The sequence below is a fragment of the Melanotaenia boesemani genome, chromosome 3 (genome assembly GCF_017639745.1).
Source record: "Melanotaenia boesemani isolate fMelBoe1 chromosome 3, fMelBoe1.pri, whole genome shotgun sequence".
NCBI lineage: Eukaryota > Metazoa > Chordata > Actinopteri > Atheriniformes > Melanotaeniidae > Melanotaenia > Melanotaenia boesemani.
In genome coordinates, this window is record NC_055684.1 from 35,649,987 (window position 1) to 35,669,152 (window position 19,166).

Consider the following 19,166-nt stretch of genomic DNA (forward strand, 5'->3'; position numbering starts at 1 on the left):
ACTGGAATACATCTACTCTTTACTTTTACAATCAATGACGCATTAAAACGCTTTAAATGAGCATGTTTAATCTTAAACTTTTTAATGGTCTTGCTAATCGAAGACGCCCACACAAACAGCATATCACAATTCAAACGATCATCCTAAAACTACTTAACTTTTAATAAACTGCTTAATTCAAGAGTTTAACTTCATTCTGGATAGACAGCAAACAGAGAATTTTTACATTAATATACATTTTATTTGTATTATTTACTCATTTTAAAGAATTATCTCTTTTCCCCAGATGTTAATATTTTACAATATCCTGTTTCAGTCATTTGTAAAAACATTCACAGGTGTGTATAAAAAACTGTATGACCAAGCAGACATAATAATCCACACACTTTCTCAGACATATACATAAGATGTATGCAATTGTCCTTATGCATTTTACACATACATATACACATTTATATATAAAATACACTTTAAAGTGTTGGTTATTTGTTCAATAAGTGGTCAGAATAGTTTGTTTTGCGTTTTTTCCCCCAATCATCATTAAAACTGGATAAAGTTCCATATAGAAAAGGAAAACTATGATCACCTGTGGCTGTCTTTCACAGAAAGACTTCAGGAAGGCAAAAACCCTAACTTACCCTGCCTCTACCAAACAAGGAAAAGAGCAGATTCACTCACTCCTTGGTATAAAGAATGGGGGGAGGGGAGAAAAAAAATTAAAAAGTCCAAATGTTCTCCTTACACCCTTTCAAGATGAGAAGATCAAACTGAGCCGCAACAATTTTTTTCTCCCCAGTTTCTGTGGAAGGGTTTCAGTCCAGTGATTAAAGGCTCCTTGATCTATTAATCATCATATTTGAAGACACCTAATTTCTACAAAAATCCTGGAATAAATTCTCTAGTAACACCAGAGTGGTTTCAGATGAGGACAAAAAAAGGGGGAACAGGAGCACAAGCATTGGTCAAACAGAAAACACATCCTTCAAAAGAAGCGGATACACAACCCTAACCAACCAAATGAAGAGGGGGAAATAAATACAAACAAAACTTAGAATATCAGCAGGGATATAAACCTGTCAAATCACAATAAAAAAAAAATAAAAAAAAAATTTTTCTCCAAATTTTAAATTATAGAAGAGCAACAACACTGCATCTAACGATCTTAATGTTTCTTCTTGACGTCATTTCAGTTAGAGTAAAATGAACACAAAGTCTCATTTTAATCCACTTGCTCGTTTTACTTCTGGCGGGAGAAGAGAGAAGTCCTTTGTGATTGTTGCCAGCCATCCAGTCAGTAAGTATTCTTTATCAAATGTTGAACTGCACTCCGGGTCAGTCCTTCAAAATGAATTGTCTCTTCAGTCCTTCTTCCTCTCTCTCTTTTTTTTATTGCCATCCATTTAAGTGAGATAATGAAAATGAACTTTTAGGAGGAAATTCCACAAGTTTTTCACAAAGACACCCATTTATCACATAGGAAGCCGCAGTTAACTCTACTCTTGCATACAAAAAACAAGCTAGCAAAAGACCACAGCCTAATCCCTGCAGGTCGGATGTGAATGTATAAATGATGTGAACATGTTTACCTTTATTCTTAATGATTTCAGAAACTGTTTAGTGAGATTCCCAGTGGCAGACTTTGCAGCTCTTTAAATTATTGTTTGTACATTTTTATATATTAACCAAACAGAAGCTGAAGTGAAAGGTTTTAAAAGATCATTTTAAGAGAAGGGAAAGTGTGCACGTAGATAGAAATATACACAGCAACAATAGTGTAAGTGAAAGGTCATGCTCCTGAGTCAACAAGTGAGCAAATCAGTGGGATTTTGTTGAGCAAGAGGGATAGCAAAGACAGCGATGCAGGTAAACTTGTGGAAGGAGAGGGATGGAGGGACTGGATAAGTGAAGATCTGGATGAGTAGGTAGTGACAGAGTGATGAAGACAAACGAGAGGCTAGCTCCACAGTCCTGCGTAGTTGCCATGAAGGCCAGAACAGAGTGGCCCACCGGCCACAAACAGCTTAGTGCCGGAGTCATCATAGCAGTGGGTGTAGACGGCATTAGGGAAGGAATGAATATCTGAGAAGTAACTTCTCCATGTCTCATCATGATTCTGAAAGCAATGCAGAGCAGAAAAGTGAGATTATGGGGATCAAACAAGACAAACATATATAGAAATCAGCATATGTGCTACACTTCACTCATGGAACAGTTAAAAAATAATAATAAAGAGTAAAAATTGCATACCAGCCAGCCTTTCCCTGTAGTGAGCTTGAGGATGCTATCTCCAGAGCCCTTCCGATAACCACCAGTCGGATTGAAAGGGTTCTCCAGGAATCTTTGGGCCCTGATGTCATAGAAGAGAAGAGAACCATGGCCAGTACCCACTGTCACGATGTGCTCATAGAAACTCACTGAACGGATTCCTGCAACAAGGGAACAAAATGTTAGTGAAAAACTACTTAAAATGACATATCTACCCCTTCCTCCTCTGGTTGCCACGGCGGTGGTAGCATCATGAGTTTGGCTTAGTTTTGCTGCATTTCAGGCAGTTTGGTTTACAATCACTGATAAAATTAGGAATTTGAAAATGCACCAGCAAAGTTTAAAAGGAAAATGTCTGGACCTCTGTTTGTGGAATGAATCTTAAGATAAAGCGGTTAAAAAAGCAAGACAACAACATTTAACACAAGCTGATCTGCCAAAGAATTATACAAACCAATGTTTTCATTCTCCATGTCAATGCTATGACCTTCATCCATAAAAAAGAAGCCTATTTGGAAGGCTGATCAACAGTTACTGGAGAAGGTTCATTATTGTGGCACAAGGGGTCAGACTGTGTGAAAAGTAAAGATCAATCTCATTTAGCAAACCAAATGCAAAACAATATAAAATATTTCATTTTAAATAAACCCATTTTTACCAGTAAGTAAATACACTTGTGTACTGATTTTTAATTTGTTTCTCTTTTTCCACTTTAGAGAAAGTCTGTGTTTTAAGTCAGATATCCTACAGAATTTGTTAAATTTCACACACTAATATGTTGTATGACCACCAAGGAAAATACTGGAAATTACAACACCCTTGTCGGATTATAATTTAAAAAGTAAACATACTAAGTTGGGTTTGACTATCACTGTGTATTTAATATGCAATCATCTTTTACAGATATTGTAAGGTCAGCTGCCCCCTGCTCATGTTTCTAATGATCTTTAAAAAATGTACAGATGTCTTACCGCTTCCTCTTTCTCTGGAATTAACTGACTTGATGCTGTGTGTTGGCTGCCGTGGATCCAGGAAGGAAACATGGGCCTGAGAACCTACAGCATACACTGACCAGTCCTGTCCATATGCTAAACACACATTCTCTTTGCAGTGAGGCAGCTTGGTGGACAGTATCTGGAAAGATGGACAAAAGATGTCAAATGGTAAGGAGCTAACCACTGTACACTTTAACAAGCGTAGACTATTAAACAAAATCCCATTCTCAATTTGAAAAAAATAAATAAAATACAGAACAACCAAAAGCGAATTAGTTTTGTAAGAGTACATAACAAAAACATGTATTATTTGTCCATTTACTATACCTTGCACAAGTTATGCTCTGCTTTCCAGAGGTGGAAATAACCATCCAATGACACAGCACCCAGTTCCTGAGAAGAGCAAAAGCAAAGAAAAACTAGATATAATTTTTTCTAAGATGAAAGATTCTCCATTTAAATAACTACTGATAGCAGTTTATAAGGCAGGGGGGGGGGGGGGGGGGGGGGGGGCTACTTTATGATAACATAATTTCCTAGTTGCTGCATCAAGATAAGTCTTACTTTATGGCTGTTGTTGAAGGCCAAAGCACGGACTTTACAGTTGTATGGGTTGGTGTATTCCTTGGGGATATCCTTGAGAGCTCGGTGGGAGATATGGGCATAGGATGGCACAGTCTGTTCATTCTGGCTGCTTTGAACCTGGTTCATTATTTCTTCTGTAACCTCCCACAGACCCATAGAGCCATCTCTGGAACCTGTGAATAAAATGTAACTTTTAAATATATACAAAAGTAGTGACATTGTAAAATAATGACATGCCTGCCTTTGAATTAGGTAGGGCAGAAACTGCCTCAACTGCTTGCTGTCCAGTGTTTATAGAGCTCATGGAAACTTACCCGATACTGCCATGTTGTCACTGATCCATGCAATGGAGAAAATCCAGTCATTGTGACCATCCTGGGAAAAAATTATTGAATGAATTAATAGAAAATTTCTCTTTTACAAATATCAAATCTTGTACGCTTCAGGTAGAAATGCTGAAAAACTAAAACAGTGTTATAGAAATATTATTAAAATGTTATAAAATGTATTATGAAACTGAATAACTTCCACTTGAAAGGGTCTGGAATAAATAAAAGCAAACAGTAACCTAATAAACGGAATTGCCATGTTTGACCTTTTTAATTTATTTTTTTATCAGGTCAAATATCTTATTCAACTCTTTATTTTTTTTATGAAAAGGATGGCTAACCTCTGCAAGTTGACTTGCACCAAGCAATGTTTGAGAGATGCCCCAGTGGCATTTTCTAAAGCCCCGTTTACACAATGTTTCCACGCAAAACGCAAATATTTTTCCTTTGTGTTTTTTGGGGGGAAGAAAACAAAAGAATGCATTTACTCAACAGCGAAATGAAAACTATGTATATATATAATAAAACACAGCGCAACATACGTGTAAACCGCTAGTTATCTGGCGTAAGTTACCCATGTGTCTTCGCTGATGGCATATGTACTCTACCAGAAACAGGGTTTGCTTCCACAGACCAAATAAATGAAAAATATGCAGCGGCACAAACATAACACAGAGGTCTGCCGTTGTGCTTTTCACGGCAGGGTCTAAGCGAGCGAGTGCAAGATGTTGTGAAATACGTTATTGTCACCAAAAGATTCCACTTCCAGTTTACACTGACTCCCCTTGTGTTGAGAGAAAATTTGACTTTGGAGGCAGTTGTCAAATTTTTGCAGTTTTACCACGCCAAACTCTGTTACCAGTTTAAACAACAGGCCAGGACGCAACCAAACTTTTTACTGGGTCTGCACCATTTATCGCCCGGGTGACCCGACGACCTCGGTGGGTGGAGTTTTCACTACATTTAAACCGGGCAATCAGCCAGGGCATCAGCCGGATGACCCGCTCAGATCCGACGGCTTGTTCAGCAAGAACGCCCCTTTTAACCACATGTTCGCCATCACTTTTTCCCAGGTCACCGCCCGGCTGAGGGTAAAGAAGCTGACCCACGGTCTCAGCGTTGTGGTGTAAACAGGACCTAAACTAGTCCTGATTTCCATTTTGCTAAACGTCTGACTTGACAAGCAGCAGTCTAGGTAAAATAAAATATTCCGTGCAGACTTCATGCATAGGCACAAGACAAAAGAAATGTTTCTAACCTGGATTTAAAAGTGTCTACATTTGTTAAAAGTTTAATTTCCACTGGCAGTTTGTTCCACTTGTATTCTAGTATTTATATTCTCTGATGTATTCTGGGCCTAAACAACACGTAGCGTTTTAAAATCTATTCTGTGACTGACTGGAAACCAGTGTAAAGATTTTAAAACTGGTGTAATGTGTTCAGATCTCTTAGTCCTGGTTAAAACTCTAGCAGCAGCATCTGGATGAGCCACAGATGTTTAATGCCCTTTTTGGGAAGTCCTGTTAAAGACCATTACAGTAATCCAGTCTACTGAAGATGAATGCATGGATGAGTTTCTCCTGGTCTTTTCGAGAGACAAAACTTTAAATTCTGATGATGTGGCTGTTGTAAATCAGATCTTAGTCTATTAACACTTCAAGGTCGAAGCAAGGTTGTGACATTTTAAAGTTGCCATGTATAACTTTAGTGAAACATCTAGTAGTTTGTAAGGTTCTCTGACGCAGGAAAACCTGAGCAAAACAGTCTGATCTTTAAATCTTACACATTGTACAATTCTTATCAAGGAACCCTGCTTATTCAGTAAAGAAATCTGAGGGCTTGCACGCACACCCAATCAGATTGGCTTTTTTTTTTGTGTGTCTTACACAGAGTGTGTTTTAAATCACAAGTTACATGCTGATGTGCAAAGGTGAGTACCAGTCTGTGTGTATCATGTACACATGCCACTCAGGTGTAATTATGGCTAAGACATAAATTGATATCTGTTTTGCAGACTGGTTTAACTAAGTTGACCTAGGCGCCTATAAGGACCTAGCTCATCCACAATGTTATGCATCACACTTTAGCTTTTCATGCTGTGATATAATTTAAACGAATTACAACACAATGAACCTTGGATAGATTAGAAACTAGAATTGCATAACTTCGGTGAAGTCGGACAGATCAAAACACTTACATCTCCTACACAAACAGGGTCCAGAGTTGGCAGCTGGTAAATGGCTAGGCTGTTGGGGTTGTCTCCTCCAGTAGCAAGCAGTGTTCTTGAGGGGTTGAGTTCAATCGCGTGAATCCCACAACCCTGATGGTCCAGCCGGGTGCGGGAGCTTCCTGTTGGGTGGTAATGCCGACCGGCCACCACGGTGCTTACCACCCCAGAGCCTTCATCATGACACTCCCTGTCTTTCAACATTGGAATGCGTGTTATCTGTCCAGTCAGGACATCAACGACAAAGAGCTGTAAGTAAAAAAAAAAAATGCTGGTTTAGCCAAAAATGTACAGGAAGAACATCAAGGCTCAGGGACCAGTACAGATAATCTGGTCCACTAATCTGAATGAATAACTAAGGCTCAGGTCATATTACCTGAGCTGAAAATAACAGATATTAGCTCAATATTAAAATCTGCATGACAGTCAATAACTAACATTAATAGAAATAGTATTATATAATTACCATTAGTTTAAATTAGGAGAAAAATTAATGAACTCTCCCTAAAAATTATACACCTTGGATAGTAGACTCTTTACTTTGAGGCCAGTAAATGACTGCATTCCTTTCAATAGAACAGTAATAAGTGACTTATGAATAAAACCTTCAGAGGCCTGAACTCCCTTCACAATGCATCCAATTTTAAATATTTTAGCTTAAAACAAGACCGCATCCTAATCAAATAAAAGTCCCTCAGGGCACATGGCCACATTCTCTGGAGCTTTGCAGGCCTTGTTCACTTGAGCAGACAGAAAATCCAGAAAGCCTAAAAAAAAAAAAAAACTAGACTAAAATTCTGCAATTCTAAAGCTTTTTTTTTTTCCAAATAACACTCCACAAATTCCATTATAAAAACCCTGCTAAAGTTTGTGAAATATTATCAGATAAAATATAACTTTACAAAACACACAGATTATTCAAAACAGGCCAATATTAAGCTGGTTTTAATGATTATTCTTAAAAAAAAAAAAAAAAAAAAAAAAAAAAAATTGTTCACGGTTTTAAATGCATGTAAACTCACTAATTCATTATTATCCTGCTTAGTATAAAATGTTAGAAATACATGGAAATTTATCACTCACTAAAACAAGTTTGCAAGAACAAAAAAGAAAAAGTCTCACCGTGTTGCACTTAGTTCCACACACCACCTGCCGATGGTTGAGCCACTGCGAAGCAAACACCTTGTTGAGTCGTCCCAGAGAAAACTCCCTCTCCTTGAGGATCCCAGGGAGCCTGCCTGCTGCAAAGCCACGCAGGCTTCGTTGCAGCCGCAACTCATGCTGCTGCTGAGGTCTGAACTCCCGGCCCCGGAGGGCGCACACCACGGAGCGCCGACTGCACCACCACTGATGGGCATGGCGTGATGAACAAGAAACACGGCTCCGCTTGTGTGGTGCCTGACACCAGCCCAGCTATGGAGTCAGGTGGGAAAGATTATTTGTAGAAAAAGCACAAAAGTTTTATCAAGTCAAAAGCAATTAAGCAGTTATCAACTTTTGTGTTTTAGGTTAAACTGGGGAGAAGCTAGTCTACAGTTCGGTTTATTCAGACAAGAAAAAGATACATACAATGTATGTTCTTGTAAAAGGAAAACTTAAAGACAGTCTGAAAAGGGTATGTAGGCAGAAGCAAAAGCTTATAACGTCCACCCCCAAATCAGTTTACGTTGAACTATAAAAAAAATAGCTACCATGACATGCATACAATAATAGGATTTAGAAAATATACACATATTTACTGTTGATAATTACATTCACATGATTCATAATGTTTAATCACATTTGTCTTAAATATGTTTTTAAACCTTTTCAAAGTTGTACAATCTTTTAGTTCCTGGTCTAATTTGTTCCATATATATTTATTTATTTATTTATTTATTCATTTATTCATTCATTCATTCAAACCTTCACTTTGCCTTGCAGTACAAAGTGGCTTGTTACCGAGACTTTAATAGCCAAATAAATTAAAAAATTCAACTTGTACTTTAAAGTGCTCTTTACATCTCTGATTACAACCTTAAAACAAAGCAGCTTCAGTAAATAGCATTCCAGATAATTTCCTTGTCATATGATTTTGTTCTATCTTAAAGAGTTATCAAATTTTGTTAATTAAGCTAAAACACTATTTTACAAAAGACTTGTAATTTGTTAAAATATTCACATAATTTAAGATGTGAATCCCAGCAAATCAAACAGGTAACAGAAAACTTGGCAGAGCATATCATGCTGTATGAATGTAAAGTAATTCACCATTGGATTCAAACGTTTTATGAATTTCTAATCTAATTACAAAGTAAGTTTGCAAACATTATCAGGGGAAGGGAGGAGTGCAGAACAGCATTTTCTTCTGCAAGGGTATATCAGTAACCAATCACATTATTGTGAATGATATTCAGTCAAAAACAAATATACTTTTGTTTTAACTCAATTGACGGACCACAAACAATCAGTTTAAGGCCTCATAATTTGTTTTAATGTAAAGCAGACAAAGCCCAAATGTTGTTCCTTAATTGTTTCATCCTGCCCTAATTATTCATACCCATTGTACATTGTGTAACAGTTCTGAGCTTTGGGAGACAAAATACGTTTACCATTCTCTGGATTTGACTAGGGTCTACACTGACGGATATTTTTAGTGCTGCGTCTGAGCTTAAGAATGGTCGTATAATTCTTTATAAAGGTTGCTATATAAATAGTTGGAGCCAACTAGCTGACAATTAACGTGTAAACAAATGTTGACGTTTGATAGATGTCGGTTAGCATCATTTAGCTATTTCAATTAAATTTCTTCTCGATGGCCATGTGAGGACCCTTATAAAGCATATGATTACCAGTTTTATCGAGCTACCAAAAATCAGGCAACTTGATCATATTTATGCTAAACAATAGTCCTAATAAGATAAAGTACATTACCCCTTGGCTAACGTTAGCAATAGTATGATAACGGATTACCGTTGGCTAAAATGCCGTGCTAACCCTATCGAGTTGTGATATAAGGAGAAAAACACATTACTATTTAAACACAAACGCACTTTGTTTGGTTCGTTTGTAGCAACTGTAAAGCAGTGGTTGGACATGTAAATGCAGTTCATGCTCTGACGCCAACACAGCGTATTAGAGCTAACTCGGAATAGCATAATGCTAGTTAGCATGCTAAAACAACCGGTTTCCGCCTACCTGTTGTTGGTCCTTGGGCTCTCCTGTCTTCCTTTTCCTGCTAACTGTTTTTCTCGCCATAATCTGACACACACAGTTCCCTCACCCACATGGAGGGTAAAAGTGACGCTGGACACTGGATCATATAATGGCGATATGCTATTTTGTTCCTTGGCCCTCACTGGCAGTTTCCGACGATAAGGAAGGGCGACCACATACGGGAGAGAATCGTCAGTCGCAAGCTAAGATTAAGTTAGCTTACTCCCCTAGCCTCCTAAATAAAACAATACTTCTGCCGTAGAAACTGTTCAGTTTCGACACGTTCAATAGCTAAAATCTAGGGTTCACATTCGTTTCTCCCTGCCAAGTCGCGTCAGCAGCAACGGCAAAAGCATTGAGCAGTGCGCAGCCGCACTCAAATTAAACATCAACAACAACAAGGTCGTACGTGAACGTGAGCGTCATGCGTGCTCGTCCAAGCTAATTGCATGACACCATTGATCTGACGACTGTTTTATTTGGAGTCATTGACAAATAATATGTAATGCATCTACAAGTATGCACTATATCAGTACAAGCAACGATTAGAAAGAAAAAACTATGTTTTTGCTATTGGCAAAATATTCGTTAAATTCACTCGGTTTAGACAAATGAGGCTTGCCACTGAGGGTTATCTGTTTTTGATCCTGTTATTGTTAATGCTATACATTTTAAGCGGTCAACTAGAGACTTTTGTGACGTCATCTTTCAAACATAAATTTGTATAACCGTGGTATTCTTGAATTAAACAAAGGATGGGTATAGCATTGTACGCACACTAACGTATGATTGTTGAATAAATCTGAGATCACAGATGTCAAACACTATGTAAAATGTCAGCCCAGAGCTGTAAACTGATGTTGAAGATGACTTTGCACATTTCTCAGTTCGCGGATTACAGCAGAAAGGCTGTATATGGCCCCTGGTCTGTTGCTTATAGGCCTTTGTTTAATGCAGGCTAGGCCTCACAGTTGGACGTTTCCAGTTGCCACTGACAATAGTTAGATAGACAATCGTGAGTATTGTTGCCATCTTTAAGCCCAAAAAACAAAACAAACAAAAAAAAAAACAAAAAAAAAAAACAAAAAAACATTTGCACTAGAAATGACCAGTGTGAGGAAAAAGAGCTGTAATTCCTTTCCAGCTTCATGTACCACTTTTAATACGTTATCATACTTGAGATCAAATATTAAGATGAGTTCAAATAGAGCAGCAACACTCAAAAGTCCCACCAGTGGAAAGATGTGCACATTTAACCATGTGGAGTTGTCAAATAATAATCACTAGGAAGTTAAACATTTTGTAAATAATATGAGGCTGAGGTATACCACTGAGCTCACTAAACCTTTTCATAAAAATAATTCAAATTCATTAGTTAAGTGGTGTCTTAGAAATTAATCCAATATATAAAATCATAAATGTACTCCTTTAATTAAAAGGAACTTACAACAAGTACAACTGAAGGACCAGAATGGAAATGAGAAACCAGTTATAGGCGGTTCAGAAATTTACATACTGCAACTGGCCCAATTCATCGCTAACAAGAGTTGAGAAGAGATGCGTTACTTTACTGCACTTAAGTTAAGTATGGAAACAATATCACTTATTGGTTTTGTTTTTTTTTTATCCTGTTGGATAAGTAGACCTTTCTACTTTATTATGGAAATGTTTAAAAAAGGCAACTAAAATAAAAATTCCCTTGTCAATTATCAGACTTTAAATGCTGGCAAAAGTAGTTGTACCAAGTCTGATATGACATCTGAACAATGACATGTTTAATCCTCTACACCAGGAATGCGAAGTCTACAAACACCAGAAAAATGGCTCAATTTGAGTCAAAGACAAATTTATGACACAAGTCTTTGTGTATGTGTGTGAATGTGTCATTTTGGAAGTTAATTTACTGTAACTGTGACTTCGTAGTTTATACTCTGCAAAGAATAGGTCACTTTAATAAAACAAATTGGCAATTAAACACAGTTTCACTGGTTTGTTCTCAAACTGGTCGGTGGTTAGAAAAGCTTTCTTCGCAATGGAACACTGGAACAAAGTACAAGACCTGTCTGGGGCAAAGTGCCAGTTTTCAGTCACATTTTGCTTACTTTTTAATCTGTTACCATGCCTCTCACAATCCCCATGAAAAATCTTTGCTCCTGGTGCAACTGAGCAGACATGCTTTTGAACAAATGGAACTAAGGAGGTCCATTATCACATACCAAAAAAAAAAACAAAAAACTGCACTCAATCAAAATGTGGTAAATTAAGACTTTAAAAATCTATTTAGAACTGAGGTGATGTTAACTGAAGTAAAAGAAAGACATGAGGAAAAAGATTGGACAACCAAAGTTCGATTAAAGAATGAATGATAGAAATCATTTAAATCAACTCATCACTACTTTATGCCAAATTTCCAGCAAGGCTTAAATACCATTTTGTTTCTCCCAACAATTATTTGAGGCTCAAAGTGCCAGTCAACAGTCACACAACATGAAATATCTATTGCACTGTGGTGCGGCTGCAAAAACAACCCTCATTTAACATCTGGTTTCATTTTTTTTTTCTTCTTTTTTTAACCATTCACTCTTTTCCACTCTGCAAACAAACGTTCATCATGACAGTTTATAGCATCACATTTGTAAGTTAACATATCTTACATTATCGTTTTAAACGCTTTATTCTTAAATCAAAGTGTCAGTGTACTATTTTAAATAAATGTGAATTATGAAAGGTGTCTGCCTGTGCAGTATGTGACACATCAGTGACAACGGGTCATGGGATATTTCTAAATTTCCCCGAGAAACTTTTCCCATCTCCCCCCTCCCCACTGTTGTAGCCTATTCCAGTGCAGATTGAAGAGTACAACTGGTACTCTCTTATTTGGAGTTATAATTACTAACAATCTATTATGCAATCCCTAAAACAGAAAGCAAAGAAATGCAATCTTTAAACTGACATGGAAAAAGTGCCCAAAATGAACAGAAAAAACCCAAAATACAAGACATGAATGAATGAAAGCAGAAAGTAAAACAGAAATAGATGAGGGGCACAACAGCTCAGAGGACACTTCTTGAGTCAGGTCTGTCTGATGGCTGTGCCTTTTATGTTAAATGCAGGTTGGTACAGTTTGAGAGAGCCTCCTCTTAGCTCCCGATCCCAACCAGCATTTACTAGATCTGCAGAGAGCAGTGAAAGATGGCAGCTTAGTCATTTAGGACTTCTGAAGTTCACACTGGTTTTTTTGCTGACGTGCACAGAGGCCTGTCACAAGCTCCTCTGCATCGAGTTTTTGCAGCTTTACCTGCTTTCAGAGAAACACTTCCAAGAGAAGCAAAACAGCACAGCATCCAAATGCCACAGCCCAAATCTTCCAGTTTCTCTTTCCCAGATCAGTCATTCCTCATGTTCTTGAATAAACTAGCGATACCAAGTCCCAGAACAACCATGAAATATTGCAACAGTTTAACTCCCTCCAATCTAGGCACACAAATTTTTAGAAGTGCTGACACACAATATGTTTTAGCACAGAGAGAAATAAGTCTCCCAGCTGTCCCTTCTTACAGCCAAGGCAAGGGCAGGGCATGGTGAGATAAAGTACGTTGGGGGAAAGGGACTGTTTGGTGGTAACAGGAGGCATGCCCTGGTTAGAGCTTTGGTTAGCTGACTGGCTTGGTTCAGCTAGCTGTGGCACGGGCCATCAGATCCTCCAGAGCCTTGTCCTGATCATTGTTGTGGACTAGCAGCACTTCTTTGATGGCATCTCGTTCAAATCCCATTTCACCAAATCTTGACATGAGCTCAAGAAACTGCAAGGCCTGCAAGGGATGAAGGGGGAAAAGTAAATAAGCAAACACTTCATAAGATTATCAATTTATCCAGTCTACAAACTTTTCAGCCTTTCAATTAACTGAATATCAAACATATAAACACTATGCATTTCAATTTTGCTATAAGAGGTACAGCAATCTAGCAGTAAAAATGTACAAACCTTTTCTTCTGAACACTGGTACATCTCTAAACATTCTTCCACTGCGCTTGAATCAAAGCCTCGCTCACACAGACGGCCATGAACAAACAAATAGTCCAGTACCTTAGACAGACAATAAGTGAATGTTAACCATTTTAATAACAGTGTTAGCTTTCATACTTCTTATATAAATAATAAAAACGCAAATTCAGTGTTTAAAAATTCTCTTAGAGATTATATTTAACAAGAAACAAAAACCCCTCATGTAAATGATCTGTTTATTTAAAGTCTTTAACCTTAGTCTTCGTGATGTATGCAAGCACAAGTTTACAATCAATAAACTGGTCTAGATTGCATCTCTTATATACCGTACAAGACCCAGCAGACCCTGTTGTACCTGACCGTTTCCATAATAACTTGGCCATGGTTGACCAGGACACTGTTGTTTTATGTCATACTTTTTTGTACTGAACCTGATCCATTTCCAGTACTTGTAAGATAAAAGACACAGCAATGAAAGACCTTTATTTTAATCTAGCGTTATATTTACAGACACAATGTTTTCAAATATCTTAAAAATTATTTCTGCACACTGACGTGAGCGGGAGTCGCACCTGCTCCACATTCTGCCCCTGTCTCTGCATGGCCCGTAGGACTCCCTCATAAGAGTATCCCATGCCCACAATTGTTTCCACACACTGGCGTTCGCTGGGCGTCATGCTGAGAAGGGCTCCACCACACGGCAGACCAGAAGATCCTGATCCTGGGTTAGTCTAGAATAAAAGCATTAGTGAATATCCACAGGTTCAATTATTATTTTATTGCCCAACCCTTGTTAATATTCAATGTAATATCACTCAGATATTTTGCACACATACAGAATGTTATATGTTCTCCGACACTCACAGGCTTTGGTGTACCACTCTTGTTGTGACTGGATGTCTCAGGGGCAACAATAAATTGTGTTTTTGGTAGGGTCGGCGGGCTGCCGTTAGGTAGGTTTTGCCGGGGGCCAGGGATGGGTGCAGGAAATGGGCTGTATTTCACTGGTTCTGGGTCAGAAAGCTTGGGAAAAGACAGAGAGCGGATGTTGCAAGGCCGGTCATCTGTGTCAAAGCCCACTCGTCCAGGATGTCCAACTCTGTCCATATCCAGCAAGGCAACCAACCCGTTGGGTTTGTGGGCAAAGCCTGGTTTGGTTGAGAAGCTGGTGTTGGTATTGGGGGGAGATGGGCTGTTTCCACGTGATGTTGACCCTTGCTGAGAGGCCTCTGGTGATGATACAGAGGGAGGTGGCTGAGGCTGGCTCTGTAGGATACACCTTAGCTCTTCTTTATCATCCAACGTTTTGAGTTCAAGCTTGTCAAAGGGGTCTTCTTCCCGCTCAAAGTCTGCTAAGTTGAGACTGTGTGTCTGAGGAGTGCTTGGCTGGGTTTTCCTAGGGCCAAAGCTTGGGGCAGGCAGTGGTGTAAGGATGGCATTATGGCTCAGCCCTGCCAGTACGGGGTTCAGTGCTGGTGGTGGAGGGTCCTGGTCTTCTGCAACAGACAGGGTTTTCTTCCCTCCACCATCATCATTGTCCTGAGCCTTGGCCAAAGAATCCTTGCTCTCTGCCTCCTGCTTGGCTGCAGCTTCTTCTGCTCTGGCCTGTGCTGCTCTGACTTCAGCAAGTTCTATCCCCCAGCGTGCACTACGCCTCTCCAACGAAAAGTCATACTGTTCACAAGGAGGCAAGTGGAAGAATGAGTATAATGAGCAAATAAAAAACTGATTTAATTATTGTTGCAATACTTATAAAGACCAAAGTGCTGATTAGAAACTCTCTTTTCTTCTTTTTGGCCTAAGATGAGATAGGCATGCCACAGATTTGTAAGGAGCAAGTTTAGGCTTTTTGGAAAAAAAATTAAGGCTCACTGCATTACCAAAAATGGGTGCATTTACTTACTTATTTAACACAAGACAAAACAAAAGAATAATTTCAAAACAGCACATGGATTGTTTTATCTTGATTACTTTGTTTTCAGAACAGCTGGAAGCCAAAATTATAAGTTCAGTTTCAAAGCATTAAATTCTTGCAAAAGAGCCATCCTTCCTGTGTGACTAACCTGCGTGTCCACAAGAATAGAGCCACAGTCTGGCATACAGAAACCAACAGGTAATCCCACTTTGGCTGGACAGCAGAATTTATCGTTTATCTTAAAAGGAACATCATCAAGGTAGCTGATGGGTCCTGTGAACAGAAAAAGAAAAGCAGATGGGCCATACAGGAGGAGAACAGACACTGGAACCAGAACACCTTACCGACATTGAACATAAACTTTGATTATAAGACAAAAAAGTAGTCTGAGAGTAAAGCTAATAAAGTATAAAAGGAAGTTCTTGCCATTGTTGTATGCATCTGTTCCAGACTTCCTCGCAGCCATTTATAGTCTCTGAAAATCAAAATGTTTTGTGACTGTGCCGTGTTGTGTTCAATAAACAAAGCTAACAACTTTAAGCAATATATCTACACACACAATAGTGACTGAACAATCAAAACATATGAAAGAAAACGAAAAATGGCGCTCACATTTGTCCCACATTTGCTTTACTATTTATTGATTCGCTTACACTGCCTGACATTATCAAGACCGAGGAAACTCTTCCAATCTGTGTAACAGAACTTTGGTCTCAGTTTAAGTAAAAGGATCCAAATACTTAGCTGATTTGCAAAACAAAAGTGTACATTTTAAAATAATCATTGCACATTAAACTTACTGAGATATAATTAGAATCTTGCCAGTACTTTCCACATCAGTGAAAACAAGTTTAACTTCTCTTTGCATCTTTCAGTTCATGCTTTGTGAGCTTACGCCTCAAATTGAATGCCAGTGGCACCAATCTGTCATGGGTCACACATGACTAGTAAAGTTGCTATCTTGTGATCAGAGCACGTCTCTGTCTTTCGGATTTCTTAAGTGTTAACTTTAGTAGTTACTCTATAGTTAGTAGCTAATAGTAGTTGGGGATAAGGTTATATAACACCTCTTTACCACAAGTTGTAGCTCTACGCAGCTATTTAACAGCTTAGTATGTACTTAATCTAATAGTGTTAAGACAGGTTACTGTTATTATTCCCGATATCAGTGATAACCTCAAAAGCACGTGACAACTTTTTGAGATGAGATGTGTTTGCTGAGTTGGGAAGGTTAAACTCCACCTACCTAATGAAAACTGTTCATCAGATGATGACAATGAAAACATGTCTTCGCTATTTAAGGCAGATTTTTCTGTGTGTATAAATGAATTATTTCAACGCCCTCAGCTGTCTCCCTTGACTCAAAAAGGTCTTATCGAACACAGTAAAGTTCGGCATAGTCACTTAAAATTGTAATTAGCTACAAGCTAGCTATCTTCAGTTACTCCTGACCTGACGCGCTGACAGCTAACTTTACAAGTGGAAGTTTTTAAGTCGACATGAGAAATGACATTCACTTAGTTGACATATGGAAAACATAAGACCGACAAAATAAATAAAAAGACACGACAACAGCGATCACACACTGAAAGAATGTCTTGGGGGAATTCCACAGTTATGCTAATACGCTTAGCCTCGCCTGTGGCCTGGCTGTAGCGTTACGTGCTGGCTAACAGACTGATGCCTTTGCTGCCACCGCCCCTCGCATAAAATTAATCTCGCATATAAAAACAGAGCCCTCTCACCCGTATCTGCTCCGTCTTGTCCTTTCAAAATCCCCACGATGTTTAATCGCGCTGGCTCAGAATGAGTTTTATTGTGTGCCTGGAATCAGTTTTATTTAAACTGAAACCTCTTTCCTGCTTTGGCGTACGGCGCCATCTTGATTTGTCAAGCTCTCTACACTGGTTCCTGTGTGATGTCACTCACGTCCATAACGTCAGACTGCGATACGCAATAGTTCACTAGAAACTCAGCAAGGAGGACATGTCCAAATTTAAATTATTAAATTATTATTAAATTTAAAAAAGGCTTGTCAGCATGTTTAGTTAATTGAAATAACCACATTTAATGATTTGTATTGAGAAGAATATTTCTGGTAATTGTCATGATTACAATGACTTGCTTGACTTTTTTACTCTAAGCTTCAGCCTACATTATTTTATCCTGTTAAAAACAACTCAACATAGAGAATATTTTTATATGACTAATTGTGCCAGTATTATCTAAGCACAGCACATGTTTAGCAGATTGGTTAGGTCTTAGTAAGAATGAAAATAGGTTAAAAGTATGTTTCCTTACAGTGTAAATGTTTTCAATAAACAAATTAAATGAAAAAATATCTTTATATATGACCTCAGTTAGACCTTTTGAATAATTCAAATTCATTCACGGCCAAGATATTTTATATATTATTTTATACATAACAATCGTATATTTTAAATGTCGAAACACATTTTGAAGTATAAAGGACTGGAAGTAGTTTTTATTGATTCATTTATTCATTTGTTTATTCTTTTATAAGAACACTATGTCCCTAAACTAATAAGAATAACCATATATAATCCAAACATATGTCCAGAGATGTTAAATGAAAATGAAGAAAGCAAATATAGGCAATGTATCTAACTAAGATAAAATGAAAATATACTTATATGTTTCTTTCTTTATTATGTCACACTAAAACATCAAGCACAACATATGTGTCCCAAACAAACAAAAATAAAAAAACAAAACCAGGACCGAAAAGGCAGGCTTATTTCACCCACCCTTTTTCTAAATCAATCTTTCAATCAGCTCCTTTTAACTTTAGATAATACAAATATAAAACGTATATATATATATATATATATATTCTTCTAATTTCAAAGAAGCAATTCTCAAGTATACACATTTATAAAATTAATAAATTTATAAAATTTATAACATTTATGATTAAGAATAATTAATGTGTTGCCTCTTTTTATGAGCCTAATTGCTTTCATCTGCAGCAAAAATAATTTGATTTGTGGGTTTTTTATACTGTATGTTCTTCCCAAACTTCCACACAATACATGATGTGTGGAAGTATGAAAGTTATGTAAAACATATACAATGAGTTTAAATTAAGAACATCTTTAGTTTTGTTCAATATAGCAACAGACTTTGATTATTTAGTTTTAATGTAATTAACATGAGATTTCCAACATAATTTGTGATCTACGGAAACTCTCAGGAATTTATTTTCATAAACTTGTTAGTGCTTTATACCATGACTTTTATCTTGGTGTTAACTTTACGGGTTCCAAATATCATACACTTAGTTTTGTTGACATTGAGATAACTTATTAACACTGAACCATCACTTCAAAGCATCCAAGTCCTTTAGCGTTGCATCCAGAAACTGGTCCAGGTTTCCACCAGAGGAAAACAAAGTTGTGTCATCAGCAAACAAAACCAAATTAAACAATTTTGACACATTACAAATATAATTTTTATACAATATAAACAGTTTAGGACCCATTACTGGTCCTTGTGGGACCCCACATGTTACCTGTAGCATATCAGACTTATTGTTATTTATTTGCACATATTGTTGTCTGTTCTCCAGGTAGCTGCTAAGCCATTTGTAATTGCACATATATGTAGTTTGGATAGTAGTATTGTCTGA

The 19,166-nt window shown here is 37.7% G+C and overlaps 2 protein-coding genes across 2 annotated transcripts; both read right to left on the reverse strand.

Moving 5' to 3' along the window:
* Positions 1 to 51: 51 nt before the first annotated feature.
* On the reverse strand, positions 52 to 9,975 carry dcaf12 (DDB1 and CUL4 associated factor 12). The gene is made up of 9 exons (XM_041980758.1): positions 9,579 to 9,975; positions 7,524 to 7,814; positions 6,372 to 6,650; positions 4,160 to 4,220; positions 3,825 to 4,018; positions 3,588 to 3,653; positions 3,237 to 3,399; positions 2,248 to 2,426; positions 52 to 2,113 (listed from the first exon to the last, which is right to left on the reverse strand). Exons 1-9 carry the CDS (start codon positions 9,636 to 9,638, stop codon positions 1,955 to 1,957), a joined length of 1,452 nt encoding a protein of 483 aa, XP_041836692.1. The 5' UTR covers positions 9,639 to 9,975; the 3' UTR covers positions 52 to 1,954.
* A 1,033-nt stretch (positions 9,976 to 11,008) lies between these two features.
* ubap1 (ubiquitin associated protein 1) lies at positions 11,009 to 17,426 on the reverse strand. The gene is made up of 7 exons (XM_041980759.1): positions 17,263 to 17,426; positions 15,944 to 15,992; positions 15,666 to 15,790; positions 14,467 to 15,276; positions 14,175 to 14,333; positions 13,582 to 13,683; positions 11,009 to 13,408 (listed from the first exon to the last, which is right to left on the reverse strand). Exons 2-7 carry the CDS (start codon positions 15,981 to 15,983, stop codon positions 13,268 to 13,270), a joined length of 1,377 nt encoding a protein of 458 aa, XP_041836693.1. The 5' UTR covers positions 15,984 to 15,992; positions 17,263 to 17,426; the 3' UTR covers positions 11,009 to 13,267.
* Positions 17,427 to 19,166: the final 1,740 nt, after the last annotated feature.

Bases quoted from the DNA above. Each gene is read 5' to 3' on its own strand.
- ubap1 (XM_041980759.1), bottom strand. From the start codon at position 15,983: ATGGCTGCGAGGAAGTCTGGAACAGATGCATACAACAATG. The intron at 15,791-15,943 runs GCAAGAACTTCC...TTCTGTTCACAG, and splicing joins AACAGATGCATACAACAATG to GACCCATCAGCTACCTTGAT. The intron at 14,334-14,466 runs GTGAGTGTCGGA...CTTTTATTCTAG, and splicing joins AGAGTGGTACACCAAAGCCT to ACTAACCCAGGATCAGGATC.
- dcaf12 (XM_041980758.1), bottom strand. From the start codon at position 9,638: ATGGCGAGAAAAACAGTTAGCAGGAAAAGGAAGACAGGAGAGCCCAAG. The intron at 4,221-6,371 runs GTAAGTGTTTTG...ATTTTTTCCCAG, and splicing joins ACCCTGTTTGTGTAGGAGAT to GATGGTCACAATGACTGGAT. The intron at 4,019-4,159 runs GTAAGTTTCCAT...TTTTATTCACAG, and splicing joins TGACAACATGGCAGTATCGG to GTTCCAGAGATGGCTCTATG.